This window comes from Pipistrellus kuhlii, unplaced genomic scaffold (assembly GCF_014108245.1).
Source record: "Pipistrellus kuhlii isolate mPipKuh1 unplaced genomic scaffold, mPipKuh1.p scaffold_m20_p_2, whole genome shotgun sequence".
In the NCBI taxonomy this organism is placed as follows: Eukaryota; Metazoa; Chordata; class Mammalia; order Chiroptera; family Vespertilionidae; genus Pipistrellus; species Pipistrellus kuhlii.
In genome coordinates this window covers 63,694,106-63,711,681 of record NW_023425515.1, presented here as the reverse complement: position 1 = coordinate 63,711,681, position 17,576 = coordinate 63,694,106, and the positions used below count along the sequence as shown (strand labels likewise).

The window sequence follows — 17,576 nt, the reverse complement described above, 5'->3', positions numbered from 1 at the left end:
TGAAGGCAAAAATGGAACCTACTTCCTATGTCACTAGCTCTTCATCAGGTAAATGTTATTTTTATTTTGTGTAACTTTGGAATGTTTAGACACACTTACTTGATGATTCAACTCACAGTGATGTAAACTAATAGGAAGTCTAAAAGTAAAAGATCCAGAACATACAGCTACAGGGACTCAAAAATATCATTACAAACCCAGGTTCTTTTTATCCTCTTGCACTATCATCCTTATTATGTGAAATTTTCAATCATCCTACTTATTTCCTCACATCGGTAAGATGGCTGCTGAAGTTCTAGCCATCAAATCAATACTCAGAAAGGAGAGCAAAGGGGTTTGCCATCAAGTGCTGCTTTGGCATCTATTTCTTTTATGACACAAAGGTTTCCATAGAAATCCTTCCAACAGATCTTTGTTTATGACCCACTGTCCAAAACAATCTCAAAATGTTCTTTTTTAAATTTGTTTTTAGTACAGGCGTATGTCAGAGGTATTAAATGTTCAATTCCAGACCACCACAATAAAGTGAAAATCTTAGTAAAGCAAGTCTTAATTTTTTTGCTGGTGGAGGATTTTGACTTCAATTTGTAAAAACAACAACAACACACAAAAAACAAACAACAACAAAAGACAACATCTATGAAGTGCAGAAAAGTGAACCACAATAATATGAGGTGTGTCTGTAATTTGTTTTTGATACAAAGCAATGCAAGAGGGTAGCCACACTGTCCTGCTTCCTTTTGGACTCTAAGTTAGAAAGGATGAAAAGGCAGACATCTTTTAATTAGGGTTCAATACCTTAAGTAAACATGCTTAGTTGCTGGTCTCAATTTCCAAGAAATTTGGCAAGTTCTGACTGGTTTGCCTAAACCCAACTCCACAATGGTCACTACCCAGCACCTTTTCCCCCAAATACCTATTCCCATTCTGAGCCAATTGTGGTCATCTCGTTTTCCCTTTTCTGGAGCCTTTCCCAGTTCTCCTTTTAGCAAGAGGTGGTCATGTCCTGCATAGCACTTGACAGAGAAGGAACTGTGCTAGTGAGGAAAGAGGAAAATGGTGCTGGTGTCTGTCAGTGTCCTTTTATGTGTTATCTACTTCACACTATAACTTTCTTTTAAATGGTCTCCTGTCACATTTACTGAGTTGATGCTTATAGGCTGGCTCTGTTTATTCATCTGCAGCAATCCCATAATGTGATCTTCCTACATCACAAATTTGACTCCATTAGTAGCTTTCTATTTCCTTAGTGTAGCTTACAGGAAAGGTCATTATCTAGCCCTTACTCCCAGCATCTTCTCTTCCACATGGCTTGCTTGCTATTTATTTTCTCTCTGTCCTGATGTCTACATAGAATATCTTTCCTCCCCTTGCTTCCCTCTACTCTTCCTTACAGGCTAGTTTATCTTAGCATTTCAAAAGTGAGGCTTCAAGTAGCTTTCTTTACTACCCTAACCCCTCTAAGCTCAAGTATTTTTCTTCTGTCCTTGGGTAATTCCTGGTGGGAATCCTTATAGCTGCCTGTGTCTCTGTGCTATAACTTATTTGTTTAAATAACTCATCTGTCTTTTGGTTCCAGACTGAGATTTTGAGATTAAGGACTGACTCATTTCTACAGTTTGTGACCCATAGGAGAGCTTCAAATTGTATATTTTTAATGGCAGAAAAGATGGTAGGCTTGCTGGGTGAGAATGGGTTCCCCATAAGGAAAGCTCTGGCGCTGTTTCCAAGGAGGGCCGGGTAGATGTGAAATATTCCATTTCCCTTGTGTCTCAGAACTTCAACATTTTCTGGCTCTAATTTAGGAATGGGTTGTGAGTAGGAGGTATGGATGAGGCAATAGTGTTTTATAAACAAAAGTTATTTGGCAGAACTGACTCAGCTGTACAGATAACTCACTGGTACAAAGCCAGGCTGATAACTACTCTGCTTTGAAATGACCCACTGAGCCATGTGCCCGGGACTCAGCAGCAGTCTTTTTGTCTTGTGCACCAGCTGGTCAGGAGAGCTGCAACTTTCAATTCTAAGGACTGAAAGCCACTAATACAGATGTACATAGGCACAAGCACATGCCATAAAGCAGTACATTAGAAAGCATCACATAATAAAAGCTGGGAGTGGTATGCTGCTAGGAATAAGTTATGTTGAAATTGGGTTTTCTTCACACAGAACCCTTAATTCTGATCATGCATTGCAGGTCGCTCTACCCCGCCCTCTCAACATGTAGATACAAGGAGAAGGTCTTTACTTCTGGATTAGAAAAGAAGACCTAGGGACTGAGTCGGGACGACAAATCTCATACTGGAGAAGGAGGAACACTGAATATATCACTTACTATGCCATATGCTATTTAAATGTAACAACTGTGACCCTCATAGCATGGGATTCTGATCTCAGAAGTTGGTGATGCACTGAAACCAACATGAGGGAGAGTCCATTGTAGTGAAGCCCAGATTCTATAACCTTCATGCAATGCATCTCCTCCTCTGTGTTAGAGAGACTTTGTCTCCCATTATCTGTGGTGAAAACTCATCATCTTTCAGAGCTTTTATTACTTTAGTCAAAATCCTTACAGCTGACTCACTTAGGCCCAGTAGCTGGTATGTGTTGTTGTTTTGTGTTTTGTGGTGTTTTTTTTTAAGGTACCCAAATTACATATTTTGAATGTTTCTAACATTAAAATATGAAAATGTCCATTATTTTCTCATTTTCTGAGTACAGGGCATCAAGGCTTTGTTCTGAGTAGGGGGCCCACTGTTTGATTTTCTAAATGATCTTTCTTATACAGATTAAATCAATAATGTACCATCCAGCATTTCCAGTTTTTGTTTCTTGAAAGTACCCAGAGACCTTTGCTTTCAAATTGATACAAAAGACTCCAGCTCCTTCTAGACCTTTGCAATTTGCTTTCAGTCTTTTGCTATTGTCCCGCCCATACCTAATCCAATACTAGAATCCAATACCCTCCCTCTTTGTGCCTTGCTTTTATTTAGCCTTCCCAAAGCATTCATCTTATTCATCTTAGTTGTTGCAGAAACACCAAGTTAGGCTGACCCTCTGATTTAATCAACTAGCATAATAGTTAGTTAAAATTATTTAATGATGATAACACACCAAGTGACTGGATATAGAAGTACACAGACACAGCAAAGGTGCTTCCCAGAGGCATCTGTCGTGCTGTGAGCCACTCTTGGTGTGTTTTAAAGAGGGAGAGGCCACTAATTCCAGAAAGCCTTGGCCTTACATTTACACATGTTCAAAACTCACTTCACTTAATAGTCTTGTTCAATTGCTTCCTGTCTTTATGTTTTCAACAAATTGCAGGCCATCTGCCTTGTTAACCCTGATGTTTTTCTCTTGTCTGTTGTATTGGCTTTATACATTCTTGCTAAAAAAACAAACAAAAACAAAACAAACAAAAAAACAAGCAAAAGGCAAAAAGCCCTTTCTGTTCTGCTATATTCTTTCTTGCATAGAGCATTGTGGAGGAGGATTACATAACCTGTCCTTCTGGCAAGAAGAAACATTTTGTGATCAGGGTCTGAAATGGAAAATGGCCCCATGGAGGCAAAGTAGTGACACACACACACACACACACACACACACACACACTGTGGTTTCCTATCCATGTGCTTTGTCTGGGGCTCTGCTTCCAAGACCCAGCACACCAGAGATGAGGATTTGTGGGTAAGTAATGAGGGAATGTTTTCAGGAGAAACCTGTAAGGAAGTGTGGGAAGCCGGATGGGGTAGATATAGAAGCTAAGTGAGAATTGGCTCTTAGTGAAGTTCAGCCTCATTCCCAGGGGAGCATCTGGACCATAGATTGTCACTTGCCTTGAAGCCATTGTTGGGGCAAGCAGTGGGGAAGGAGTGTAATTTCCAGAACCACAGCTTCCATCACCTAAGGGCAATCTGCTGAGGAAAGTTCCAGTACATGAGCAGATAGCAGTAGCTGAGCAATATGTGCATAAAAACTGAACTGATAAAAATGATCACAAGGGTCTGAATAGGTGATTAATGGTCTAATATACATAATATCAAATATTAAATGTGTGGCGTTTTTGAAATAGCTGCTTTCATTGGACCCAATGTATGAGCCTCCTTAGATTTTCTTGGCCTTACCTGTTTCCTGGCCCTACAACTGGTTGAACAGGGAGGCCCTGCCCCAGGGCCATTGCCTCATTTCCAACCCTCAGTAGCTGACCCTGGCCCTGGGGAGGCTGACTTTCAAATGGCTTCCATTGTACCCACCATGTGGGAGCTGCAACAGCCACAGAGTCCTGATGTGACCCAGGGACACTTACAGAGGCTGTGGTTGTTCCTGCCCCATATTTCCAGGCTCAAAGTGCTAACCGTGAGGCATGATATCTGGCTTCCTCAGTGGCTGTCCTGAAGGGCCAGGAAGGACATGTGTGTTAAAGCCCCTTAGGGAAAACCAATGGAGAAAACCTGCAGGTAAATGTTTTTTGTTCTCTTCATTGAACATTGTACTGAGGTCCAGTGGCCAGTGTAGCGGATGCTGGAGGTCTTCCCTTTTGACAGGGCAAGTGGCCCTGTTTTCTGTTCTAAAACTTTAGCCAGCAAGGCGCAACCACCTCACATCACCTTTCCTTTGTCCCCAGTTTCTCTTCCCTTTTCCATCACTCCTGCTGCCCTGCCACTATACTTCTACACACTCCCAAAACGTACCCGCACATACCTGTAACCTGGTTCCGAACCAACAAAGAATAGCTCCCCCACAAAAACACAGCCTGGAGCACACACAGTACCGCTAGGATTTAAAAGTTTCAACCCAATATATAAATCCTTAAGTGGCAGATTTTCACTCTAAAACATCAGGGGAGGTTTTTTTGAGTAAAACGAGAATGATCCTAAAATTGTTCTTTTTTTTCTATCTAAACAAAGTCAATCATATTAAAACCTAAGTGGATGCCAAGGAGACATCCCCAGGATGCTACAAAGAGTTTTCCTCTTTGTTATGACTTCTTTCACAAACGGGCTTCGTGCCATGAGCACTGTGGAGAGGCAGTGAATTTAAAAGCGACGCAGAGAATGTAGTTCCCTGGAAGCTGCTCTTCCTGAAGGAATTCATAATGGGAACCGGCATGATGCAAGTGATGGGAAACACTCTTGTATTTCAAAAAGAGAATTGACTGGTACTGTGGCTCTGGTCACATCTAGGCCAGCAGTTATGAGGCCAGAACTAGTTTTGAGTGTTACTGAAGTGCAGGCTAGAGAACCTGGCCGAACACAGTGAAGTTGTCATCATTGTTACAATTAGTGCTGATGGCTGCAGTCAATTTGGTCTGGAGCTCTTAAGATGGGTACAGGATAGCTGTTCTGTTCTCTTTATTATATGCTTGTGGAGTGACCTCAATTTTCTTTTCTGTCTGATTGGCCTTAGCATCTGGTTTTCTTTTTGCTGTGCTTTATTACAGAGGCCGCCTCTCTTTGTTTCCCCCGCCCCACATCTGGAATCCAGCCAAATGTACCAGAACAAGATGCTTCTAACATTTGAAGCCTTTCTAAGGGTGCTGATTACAATTTGGGTAACTTCAGTTTAATCCAAGGTGGAAGATTTCTGCTGCTTTTGAGGAAGAAAATCGATGTCTAAAAATAAAACTTAGGCATAAAATAGGGCCAAATACTCATTCACTGCTTCACTTAGCTGAATGCTGAGATTATTTCAGCAGCACTAAATCAAGCATTTGTGTAGAAGAGATTGAGCATGTTTCTTTTTTGTGTTGTTGTTTTTTTTTAATCCAAAAGAGTTCATCTTAGATGATAAACTGGCTACTACAATTTGTCATTTTTTTCAAAAGACATAAATTATGTAATTCTTAAATGCCTAATTTTCAGCTTATACTTATGCTGATCCCTGAACTGGAGGACTTCTATTCAATAGTCTTTTGGAATGTATATTGTGGGTTGTTATAAGAGAGGCTGGAGAGACAGACAGGACCAGAAGCCAGAGCACAAAGGCTTGGTAGGCTAGGGTTAAGAATGTGGATCTGGCCCTGGCTAGTGTTTCTCAGTGGTTAGAGTATCAGTCTGTGCATTGTTAGGTCTCAGGTTCTATACCCAGTCAAGGACACATACCCGAGTTGCAGGTTGGATCTCCTGCCTTGGTCAGGGCACCTGCAGGAGGCAACCAATCAATGTGTCTCTCTCACATGGTTGTCTCACACTCTCTTTCTCTACCTTCCTTCTTTCCTCCCTCCCTTTCACTCTCTAAAAATCAATGGGGAAAAAATGTCCTCAAGTAAGGATTAACAGCAACAAAAAAAGAATGTGGATCTGAGTGTGGTGGGAAGCCACTGGAGGGATGTAATGAGGAAGATGTCATAGAAAGATTTATATTTAAAAAATATGACTCTTGGCTGCTATATTGACAATGGGTTGTAAGGAGGCAAGAATAGAAAAGGGTAATCAGCCAAGTATCTATTTTAGATATTTAAGTAAGAGATGATAGTGTTTTGGAGTAGGATGGTAATGATGGAGTTGGAGAGAAGTGCACAAACAATGGAGATTTAGCTAATTCGTTTGCCAAAAAAATAAGTTGGTTAATGGATTATACATATATGGATTATGAGGGAAAGGAAGAGTCAAGGTTGATTTCTAAGATCCTGGCCTAAATAACTGGGAGGATTTGGTATCAATTATTAAGAGGAAAACTGGAGGAGCAGGGTAATTTTTGTTACAGTGGTGCCTCACACAACGAACTTAATTCATTCCAGGAGCAAGTTTGTTATGCGAAAAGTTCGTTATGTGAAACGTGTTTTCCCATAACAATACATGTTAAAAAAAATAATTCGTTCTGTAGCATAAAATATGCTAAGATGACATAAAAAAAGATAATTTTTTTGTATTTATTTTTATTTAGATACATCTAAAAACATAATTTAAAAAAAACACACATTTTTTAAATTTTAAGACAGACTAAGTAGAGTCTACCGAATCTTGCACATCTTCATCCATTTTCTGCTTTTTGGCCGATGGTTTCATGAAAAACCTGTCCAAAGTCGTTTGTTTTTCTCTTTTCTCCAACATCTACCAGAAATAACGGACAAGAGTATCGGAGTAAAGATCGTTGATCCTGTTTGCTTCAGCTGAATCCGGATAGTGGGCATTGGTAAACTCCTGAACTGCTTTCCATTTGACCAGGATGTTCTTGATGTCAGCAGTTGGGATTGGTTGATTGTTTGATTGTTGCTCCTCGTTATCAGATGACGCTTCCCTTTGAGCATTGTCCTGTTGCTGGACCAGAAGTGCTTGGAGCTCTTCAGTTGTCAGCTCTTCTTCGTGTTCCTCAATAAGCTCCTCTACATCCTCTTCCTCTACCTCTAATTCCAACCTTTGGACCACTGTGATGATGTCCTTCACCACTACTGTGTCATCAACTACTGCTTCTTCCTGGGTCCACGAAGGCACAAGCATCTTCCAAGCAGAAATGAGGGTCCTTTGTGACACTTCTTCCCAGGCCTTCTGTATAAGTCGTATTGCCATAATGACTTATACTAATGACTGCCTGCAGTGCCTGCGCGGAAGGATGCAATACATCGGCAGCAATCGTGGAAGCTCGGGCGAAGCAGTCGTGGAAGCTCGGGCGAAGCAGTCGTGGAAGCTCGGGCAAAGCGGTCGTGGAAGCTCGGGCGACTTCGTTGTGTGAAACGAAGTTCGTTGTATGAATCATGAAATGAAGTTCGTTGTGTGCAGCGTTCGCTGTGCGAGGCGTTCTTTATGCGAGGCACCACTATATCATGTTTGGGGTAGGACAAGGAGCAATAGTAAAGGGAATGGAGTGTAAACAAGGGCTTGTGGGAATTCTGTGATGCCTACAAGGGTTCTAAATAAACAGCTCAAATGGGTAGCTGAATATCTGATAAGTTTGAGAATCCTTGGCTTAAGGATGGCATTCAGAGTTATGGACTAGAGGAACACACCTAAGGAGAGAAATAGAGAAAATATAAAGCCTGAGAACATGTTTCCACATAAATAAGATAAACTGGGGGGGGGGGGAGGGAGGCCCAGGAGAGGACTAAGGAGGGGCAACAGTGAGGAAGGGAAAACTGAAAGAATGTGGTGGTCCAGAAACAAAGAGAAGAATTTTCTATGTGGAAAGTAACAGCTGGTTATGTTGGATGCTGCTGTGAGATGGATAAGAAAAGAACAAACTGTATCCACTGCTTTGGACAATATGGAAGTTCTTGGCCACACTCACAGTGGCAGATATGACATGTCATGCAGGTGGGCCCAGAGTGGATGGAGGAGAGATTGTAAAGGAAAAATGAGGATGGCTACTTAAACAATTATTTTATTAGCTAATTATCCTTAGCTAATCAAAAGTTGGGAAAGAATATTGTTCTTTCCTGTTCTTAAGATGGGATGTGTTTATGCTCATGGGATTGATCTGGTAGGGAGAGAGAACATGGTAATACAGTAGAAAGGAGATATAATTGCAGGGATAAATTGCTGGATGCAAAAAAAAAAATACAGGGATGAGAGCAATAGTGAAGGGTTTGACTTGGAAAAGAGGAGGCTAAATTAATGAAGCAAGAGCATCAGCTGAAATGGAGATGGGTAAAGGGGTGTTATAAATTTCAAGAAAAGGTAGCAACTATTTGAGTCATTATGGAGAATGGGAAGGTGAACCTATACTAGGCAGTGAACATAAAATGCTCTAAACGTACATTAAATAGGAGGATTTGATTTTTGCTTGGGAAGAGACTGATTAAATCTTAAATTGTTTTTTTAATAGCCTATAAAGGTAAAAAGTTATTACATATTAATATATGTTCACAGTAGGAAATTAGTTTAATGATTACTGGTTATCTTTCTATTCAGAGATAATCATTATAATATATCTTTTCATATATTATAAATGCAAATATATCTACAGGAAGAAACATAAAGGTCTTATTTTCATAACTAATATTATTTTATAAGTTTTTATTTTGCCAAGCATTTTAGGTGTTGTTCTGAGAAAGATAGAAACTATTGGAGTGATAACTGCGTCATATTGCAAATGTTTACTCTAATTGTATTTTAATATGTTTGTGCTGCTTTTCCAATTTTTATGTAGATCTAACTATAATTGGAAATGTACAGTCATGTTATAAAGGCGTTCTTCCAATGATGTGTACCAATTATTTTTCTACTATTTAAAATGTAAAAATGAAAGTATAAATTATTAATCTACCAGCTTTTAATTTGATTAAATGTAATGAAGGAACCTAATTTTATTTTTAGAATAGTTTTAATTATTTTTAAATTTCATACCCTGTAACAAATTTAAAACGCAACCTTGCACCCTAGTCAAATAGCTCAGTTGGTTAGAGCAGCATCCCAACATGCCAAGATTGTGAGTTTGATTCCTGGTCAGGGCACTTACAAGAAGCAACCAATGAATGCAAAAATAAGTGGAACAACAAATTGATATCTCCCTCCCTGCTTCCTTCCCTCCCTTCCTCTAAAATCAATAAAAAACATAATCTTGTAATGACAGAGCTCCCAAATTATTCACTTAAAATTTTCTTTCAGAGGTTTTTAAAATAACTTACTACATATTATTCTTTAAACAGGATATTTGTTAAAGAGTAAAAATTATCTATCATCCAATTGCCAGAGAAAATAGTTGTACTTTACTTACTTGAAATTACATTGTGTTTATACATTTTGCCACCTATATTTTCTCACTTTTTAAAACTTTTAAAACACTCTTTGTAAACCATGCTTTTAATGGCTCTTATGATCTGCACTATTATTGGGCACTTAAGGATATGTTTCCAAGTGTTGTTTTCTTTTCCATGTGTCATTATAAGTAACACCAGAGTTAACATCATTGGCATTTAATATTTAAATTGAATTTTGTTTTAGTATATTTACTGTAAAAACAATACATGCTCATTGTAAAGGCTTTAAAAATAATAGACAAATTCTGGCAGGTGTTGCTCAGTGGTTGAGCATGAACCTATGGACCTGGAGGTCACTATTTGGAAGGCAGCTATGCTCACCACTATACCACCAACGCGGACTGGAGGTCACTATTTGAATGCCATTAGGGGACATGCCCTAATGGGGGACACACAGAAAGCAGCCAATCAATTATTCTCTCTCATCATTGATATTTCTATGTCACTTTCCCTCTCCCTTGCTCTCTGAAATCAATAAAAATATATTTTAAAAATATAACAGACAAAAATATTATTACCCAGAGAACTACCCTTGGATGTATTCCAAATCTTTTTTCATTCAACAGCCATTTTTTAGTACCTGCTGCTCTGAGAAAGATGGAGTGATAGCTGTGTCATATTGCAAAAGTTTTCTATAATTGTATTTTAATATGTTTGTGATGCTTTTCCAATTTTTATGTAGATATATGTAATAGAAATATGCAGTCAGGTTAAAAACATGCTGCTTTAGATGTGACACCTGCTCTCCAGAATTAACATTCTAGTGCACATTTAGTCATATGTCATGTAAGTCTCTGAAGTACAGAAATGTGTATGCTTTTAGAAAGGGACTGTGCTACTTAAAGTTGCATTGTAATCTATCGGGTCTAGTAATAATTAATGTCGTTTTTTTTTTTACATTCGTTTAAAATCTTGCTTGGCGTTGACTTGTATTGACATAACCTTCAAACATGTATCTACAGAACGTGTGAAGTGCAATTAACAAGTTTTGCTTGAAAAAATTTGTGTTTGGTTTGGTTTTTGTTGCAAAAACTAGGGCTAAGAAGATGGCGGGTGAAAAGCATATTCGGCATTGCATGCTTTACGAGTTCCAATTAGGAAGAAAAGCAAGTGAGGCTGCAAAAAACATCTGTAGTGCTCTTGGTCAAGATGCAGTTAGCGCCAGAAAATGCCAGCGTTGGTTTGAGAAATTTCGTGAGGGAAATTTTTCGTTAGATGACAAGAGTGGTTGAGGCCGTGTGTCCAATTTTGATCAAGAAGCTCTTTAAACTCTTTTGGTGCAAAATCCTCAAATTACCCAACAAGAGCTTGCGACAACTTTAAATTGTTCACAAAAAACAATTTCCAATCAATTGCGTGCCCTTGGCAAAGTCCAAAAGTTTGGAAAATGGGTTCCTCATGAGTTGACCTACAACAACCGTAATCAAACGAGTCACAATTTGCAGTTCGCTCCTCTCTCATCAAAACCGTTTGCCGTTTTTAGAGCAAATTGTTACCTGAGATGAAAAATGGGTGCTGTATGTTAATTTGAAAAGGCGGCCTCAATGGTTGGACAAAAATGAGGCTCCGCAGCCCATGCCAAAACCTGACTTGCATGCGAAAAAAGTGATGTTGTGTGTTTGGTGGAATTTTAAAGGAATTCTTCATTATGAACTTTTACCATCTAACCAAACCATTACAAGTGCAGTGTATAGTGCCCAATTGGAAAGGTTAGCCCAAGCTTTAAGAGAAAAAGAACCCGCGCTGATTAATCGGAAGGGCGTAATTCTTCACCAGGATAACGCACGACCGCATACTGCAAGAATCACTGCTGAAAAACTGCGCCAGTTGGAATGGGAAGTTCTCCCTCAACCTGCATATTCTCCTGATATTGCCCCTTCCGATTAGCATTTGTTTTGTTCTTTGCAAAACTTTCTTCTTGGAAAAAAATTTAATAATGAAGAATGCCTCAAAAATGCATTGACCGAATTTTTTGCATCAAAATCACAAGAATTTTACAACAGAGGGATTAAAATGCTTCCTGAGCGTTGGGCACAAGTAGTAGAAAACAACGGCAACTATATTGTTGATTAAATTTTGTTGTATTGTTTAAATAAATTGGATTTAAAAAGTATTAGAAAACGACATTAATTATTACTAGACCTAATAATTTTCTCCTATAAGAACTTCCTTCCATATTACTGAGCCATCTTTTAAGGTCAGCTTTACTAGTTGCAGAAGAATTATCTGTGTGGATGAACCATATTTTACTTTACTAATCTATAGTCACTTTATTTACTAATTCCTGTTTCCTCTTAAAATCCATAAAATGCATGTTTTGCTTCTTTTTAATAGGATTACTAACATAACCTCCACAAGATACAGGCAGTGCTGTCTCTCTTCCTCATTCTTATAATATCTCTAAGCAGATCTCAAAGTAAGTTCCTTTGTAATATACCCAAATGTTATTTATTTGTATATTTAAAAGGAACATGAGTATACAGTACAAGGTGGCTATTTCTTCTATAGCCATAGAATTGTGAACTTTTCTAAAAGACCAGTTAGTGAAAAGTCTGCATGAAGATTAAAAATTGTATTTTCTCCTGCCTACTCTGATTAAAACTCTTCTAATCTGTTATCTGCTATCAGAAATAAAATCACTAGAAAGGCAAATTTGATTGATTGGTTGATTGATTTTTTTTTTTTAAGTGTAAGTTTGGTACTTACTCAACATTGACAGAAGGCATTATCAGCTTTGCTAGGTACTGTGACCGGCATTTTTAATTAACTGATAAAATATTAGAGGTGTTTAGTAGAACAATTAGGGAAGTCAACAAAACCACTCATTTTCTATCCTATCTTTCCATGTCTTTCTCTCAGCATAATACCACATCCCTCTAACACTTGTACAGAAATAAATAATATCTCCTAGGAAGAGAAGTAGGACATGGCAGAGTGGAAATAGTGCCAGAGGAAAAAGTGTGACAGGGCCACATGAGCACCCAATCATTCAGTGGCCTCGTCCAGAGTCCAAAGGAGTTTACTACATTGTTCATTAGCTAAGCTAAGCTTTTCAGTCCTAATATCATAGAATTCATATACTGGTTTAGGGCATTCAACCTACTGATCAAAGAACCTGGGTTCTTGCTTCAATTATTATGAAGTAACTACTAAGTATATTTTCTTTGCAAAAATCCTTGATTTTGATTAATCCATTTGGTTTTTAAAATCAACTTCTAAAGTGGAAAATTGGACTTCCATATTTATATTAAGAATAACATTTATTTACTAATTTTTATTAACTCATGGGATAGCCTCAGAGTTTTCCCAAAGCCAAAATAAATGAGTCACTTCATTGCCCATTTTGGACTCCTTCTGCCTGTGTGCTCCCTCACTTGAAACTAATGTCTGCATATTCCTAACAGATTTCTGAACCTAACATCATCTTCTATGCGCTCAAATATTTCCTAACTCAACCAAGTTAAGCATGTTCTAATCTTTTAGGGCCTGCTAGCTCTAGCTAACTGGATAAACTAATTTGTTATTGTTATAGTAGGTGTTAAAAGTAAATGTGTTCAGGGAATTAAAATCAATAAGAGTCTTTTATTACATGATATACATAATTTCCAGTAACTATAGCAGGCCAGGATCAGAGAAGAGATGAGACTATTGATCAAGGCGGGAGCAAACTAATGTTTCTACGCTTTAGGCTGTTGACAATTCTCATAGCTACAATGAATCAAAGAGGTAGTCTTATTAAAATTGCAGTAACTCAAACACAAAGCTTTATAGCTTGTTTCTAGTAATTAAACTAACAGGAGTTCTTGATGCTGTGTCTGTTAATGATCAGACTGCTGACCTAAAATAGTTCTTCTAGATAGTCCTAACATAACCTTTGATAAACACCCATCACTAATTCTCTTCATAACTGCTCTTCATTTTACAGTATTTCCAGCTTTCTTCAATCATTTTAGTACTATGAGTGAAGAAATAGTCATTGGAAGACTTGAGGAAGATGTAATTCTCCCTTGATTATTTGAGAGTGGGTGAAAAAGTCATAATACACGGGTGGAATCACATGATATTTATACATACTACAAAGAAAGTGACCATTTGGGACAGCAAGATCCCAGATACACAACCAGGACACCCTCTTCCTCAGTGAAATTCACAATGGGAATGCTTCCCTACCTTTCAGAAGATTAAGCCATTTGGATGAAGAAATCTACATATGCAAAGTATACTGGAAAACAATGAAAATGTTCATATGAAATTGTACAGTTAATTTTAATATGTTATTCACTTAACCCTTTGAGAACACAGGGATTAGATGAGCCAACCACTCATGCATTTGAAAATCTGTCTAAAACTTAAGCCAGTCCTTCACATACATGTATGCTCAATGGCAAGTTGACCCTTGAAGAATGTGGGTTTGAATATTGCAGGGCTATTATTTGTAATACTTTAAACAATAGAAAAATAATAGTGAATAATGAAAAATATCTGCAGGTGAGTGGACCCATGCAGTTTACAAGCTCTGTGTTTGAGTAATCTGTACTTACCTCTTGCCCATATTAATTGTATTTATCTATTAATTTATTTATTTATTGGAGAAGGGGCATTATTCAATGTGTTATTTTACCCAGTATTGGTCTTTCTTCCTCTGTAAGCTGCATCAGACCCTGACTCAGAAATCTAAGAATAATGTGTAAATAATATCAAAAAGACCGAGCCACTACCTGAGGGGTGCAGAGTACTGCATGAGCTCTAGTTTATAGACTTACACACCTACATTTTGGTTGCTCAGTGAGGCTATTAGATTTCATTCTATTGTTCTTTCTAGAGAATTGAGATTGCTAGTTGCTATGTATCCATCAATGCCCTTTTTTTACTTGTAGATAACATACACAATCTTACAGTTCTACAGTTTTTGTTTTGTTTTTCCTTTCAGTGACTACCAAGTTTTGCTCATAAAACTTATCTTTCCATTGCATGGATATTAAAATAATAAATGTTCTGCAAAGATGGCCTAACAAGAAGCTAATGATAACAGTTCCCCAAGAGCCCTTATTTTTCCCCCTTAGCTTTTGTCACACTGGTGATAAAATATGATAAGAGGAACACAAACAGCTCCATCATATGTGGTGTGTTACGTGTTTATCCTCGTCCAGTTCATACATGGCAAGTGGACAATATACCTATCCCTGAAGATAATATGGAAGAAATTGGGTATTTTGATCCTTTTTATAATAAGGGTAGAGTAAATATTATAAGATCAAATTTATTGTATGAATTTACTATTGAAAGTACATTGCTGAAGCAAATATAGACAGGAAGATGGACAACGAAAGGTAGGCTTCATGGGGCTTTCTGGGTACATGTGCTATGTCTGAGGATTGGCGCGGGGGAGGTGAGGAAATGATTTACAGGAACAGAACAGAACACAAAGAATAAAAAATGCATCTGAGACTGTTACAAGACCAGGACTGAAATCCCAGGTATAATATTTCTGGCTATTTTACTTTAAGCAATTATTTTTACTTTTGAACATTAGTTCCTCAATGATTAAATTAATGTAATTCTTACCTTGCTAGGTGTTTATGAGTTGAATGAAAACATTTGTGAAATGTAAAGTCGCATATTTACTCATAAATATCAATGTATTTCTCTATGGTTTATTCTCTGAAGATAATTTTCTACCTACATTGTACTTTAAAAGGTGGGAGGAGAAGGAAAGAAAGCTTGCTTGTCTATTACCAGGTCCCAACCTCTGATTCTTGCCAATCATTCAACTAAACAAAAGTTAACTAATTAGTATAGTTTCTCTTTAGTTTCTCTCTCTCTTTTTTTTTAATTATCTTTATTGGAAGACAAAATGGAGGCAGAATAGATGGACGTATCCTTGTTCTGGATCAGATAGAATGGATTGTTTGTCTTCCTTTTGTTGTTGAGTTGTATGAGTAGTTTATATATTTTAGAAATTAACCTCTTATCAGATGTATCATTGGCAAATATGTTTTCCCATACTAAGTCTCCCTTTTCATTTTGATGACTGTTTCCTTTAGTATGCAGAAGCTTTTTATTTTGATATAGTCCCATTTGTTTCTAGTTTTTTCCTTTGTTTCTCTCGCCCTAGGCCATATATTTGTGGAAATTCTGCTACATGGGATGTCTGATATTTTTCTGCCTATGTTTTATCCTAGGATTTTTATTGTTTCATTACTTAAATTTAAGCCTTTTATCCATTTTGAATTTATTATTGTGTATGGTGTAAGTTAGTGGTCTAGTTTCATTTTTTATTTTTTTTTGTATGTAGCTGTCCGATGTTTCCAACAGCATTTATTGAAGAGACTGTCTTTACACCATTGTATGCTCTTGCCTCCAGTGTCAAATATTAATTGAGCAATAATTGATCTCTTTGGTCTTTTCATGTAGTGTTAGCCCATTAATCTTTATCAATACCTTTATCATTGCATGAGCAGTTTTTAACCTTCCTTCCTCTCAGTTATTTGAACAAACCCAAACTCTGATCAATCTCTGTATTTATAACCTACTGTTTATGGAAAATTAATGAGAAGATAAATTTATTTGATACTGCTTATCCAATTCTAAGGAAATATTGTTTTATATTTCTTAGAAGCAAAGCAAGATTTTTCTGTAAATCTCCATTATACAGGGACTTCTCCGTTATACAATACTTTTCTGTAAATCTCTTTTTCTTTGTTTCATATTCTCAAGATGCCCACTGAAAATATACTAAAATTATAAGTGCTTTATACCTTTACATAATTTGAATGCTAAAGGCATGGCCAGCCAAAGTCCATTTTTCATCAGTCAGGCAGCAATAGACACATGGAAAACAATAAAAATTTTCATATTAAACTGTAAGTACTTTCTATGGGAAACTGTATTTTCTCATGTTTATTCATAATTGAGTATTGGACAATACCAATAAGTCCTTAGGCATCATGCTTTTTGTCTTGTTGATGATTTATTATGTGCTAAGTAAGGGTTGTTTTATCTCAGACTGTGAACTTAAGAACAAGGGCTCTTATTTCTGCATCTGTAGCATCTACTATAAACCATGTAAAAATAAAATTCAACCAGGAAGGATGCATACAAAGGTAGCAATTCTATTCACCATGGTTGGGTATGCATGGTGTAAAGAATATCCTTAAGGGAGTTGAATAGGAACAGATTTTTTAAAAATTTGTAGGAAATTTTAGGAGAACATAGGCATTCCAGGTTGAAAGAAAAGATGCATTATGTGCAAAGCACAGGGGAGTAAATATTACTGGCTTTATGAAAGTTTAAGTGTTGACAACAAGGCTAAATTACCAAGAGATGAGCCTGGAAGTACAGGAAAACCAAATGAAAGGCCTTCTATACTTTGTGAAGGAGTTTGACCAGGGTCCTGGAGGTAACAAAGAAGCAAAGAAGAATTAAAACATCAGAAAGATGCTGAACTTAAATTTTAGATGATTTGAGGGGCATATTCTCTTGCAGGTAGATTAAGTAGTAGGTGAATCTAGAGCCCGAAAAAAAAAAAAATCCATGGCAGTCCACAGAAGTCAGCCTACAGAACTACAGAAGGACAGGATGGGGTTCAATCAGGGAGTGGGGAGCTGAAACTGGTCTGTGAGGTCTCAGATTCTATTCCAGTCAAGGGCATGTACATTGGTTGTGGGCATATCCCCAGCAGGGTGTGTGCAGGTGGCAGCTGGTAGTTGTTCCTCTCTCATTGATGTTTCTAGCTCTCTATCCCTCTCCCTGCCTCTCTGTAAAAAATCAATAAAATATATATTTTTAAAAAATCAGGGAGTGGGGAGAGGCAAGCCAGAACACCCAGCACAGTCCCTGCTTCAAACAAGTTCAGGCCACGAGGAATTAACACACATTTGGA

The 17,576-nt window shown here is 37.6% G+C and overlaps 1 protein-coding gene across 1 annotated transcript; it reads left to right on the top strand.

Moving 5' to 3' along the window:
* Positions 1 to 13,651: 13,651 nt before the first annotated feature.
* On the top strand, positions 13,652 to 15,305 carry HHLA2 (HERV-H LTR-associating 2). The gene is given in 4 exon segments (XM_036445110.2): positions 13,652 to 13,820; positions 13,823 to 13,906; positions 14,758 to 15,024; positions 15,268 to 15,305. Coding segments are annotated over 4 exon segments (558 nt in total).
* The last annotated feature ends 2,271 nt before the right edge of the window (positions 15,306 to 17,576 follow it).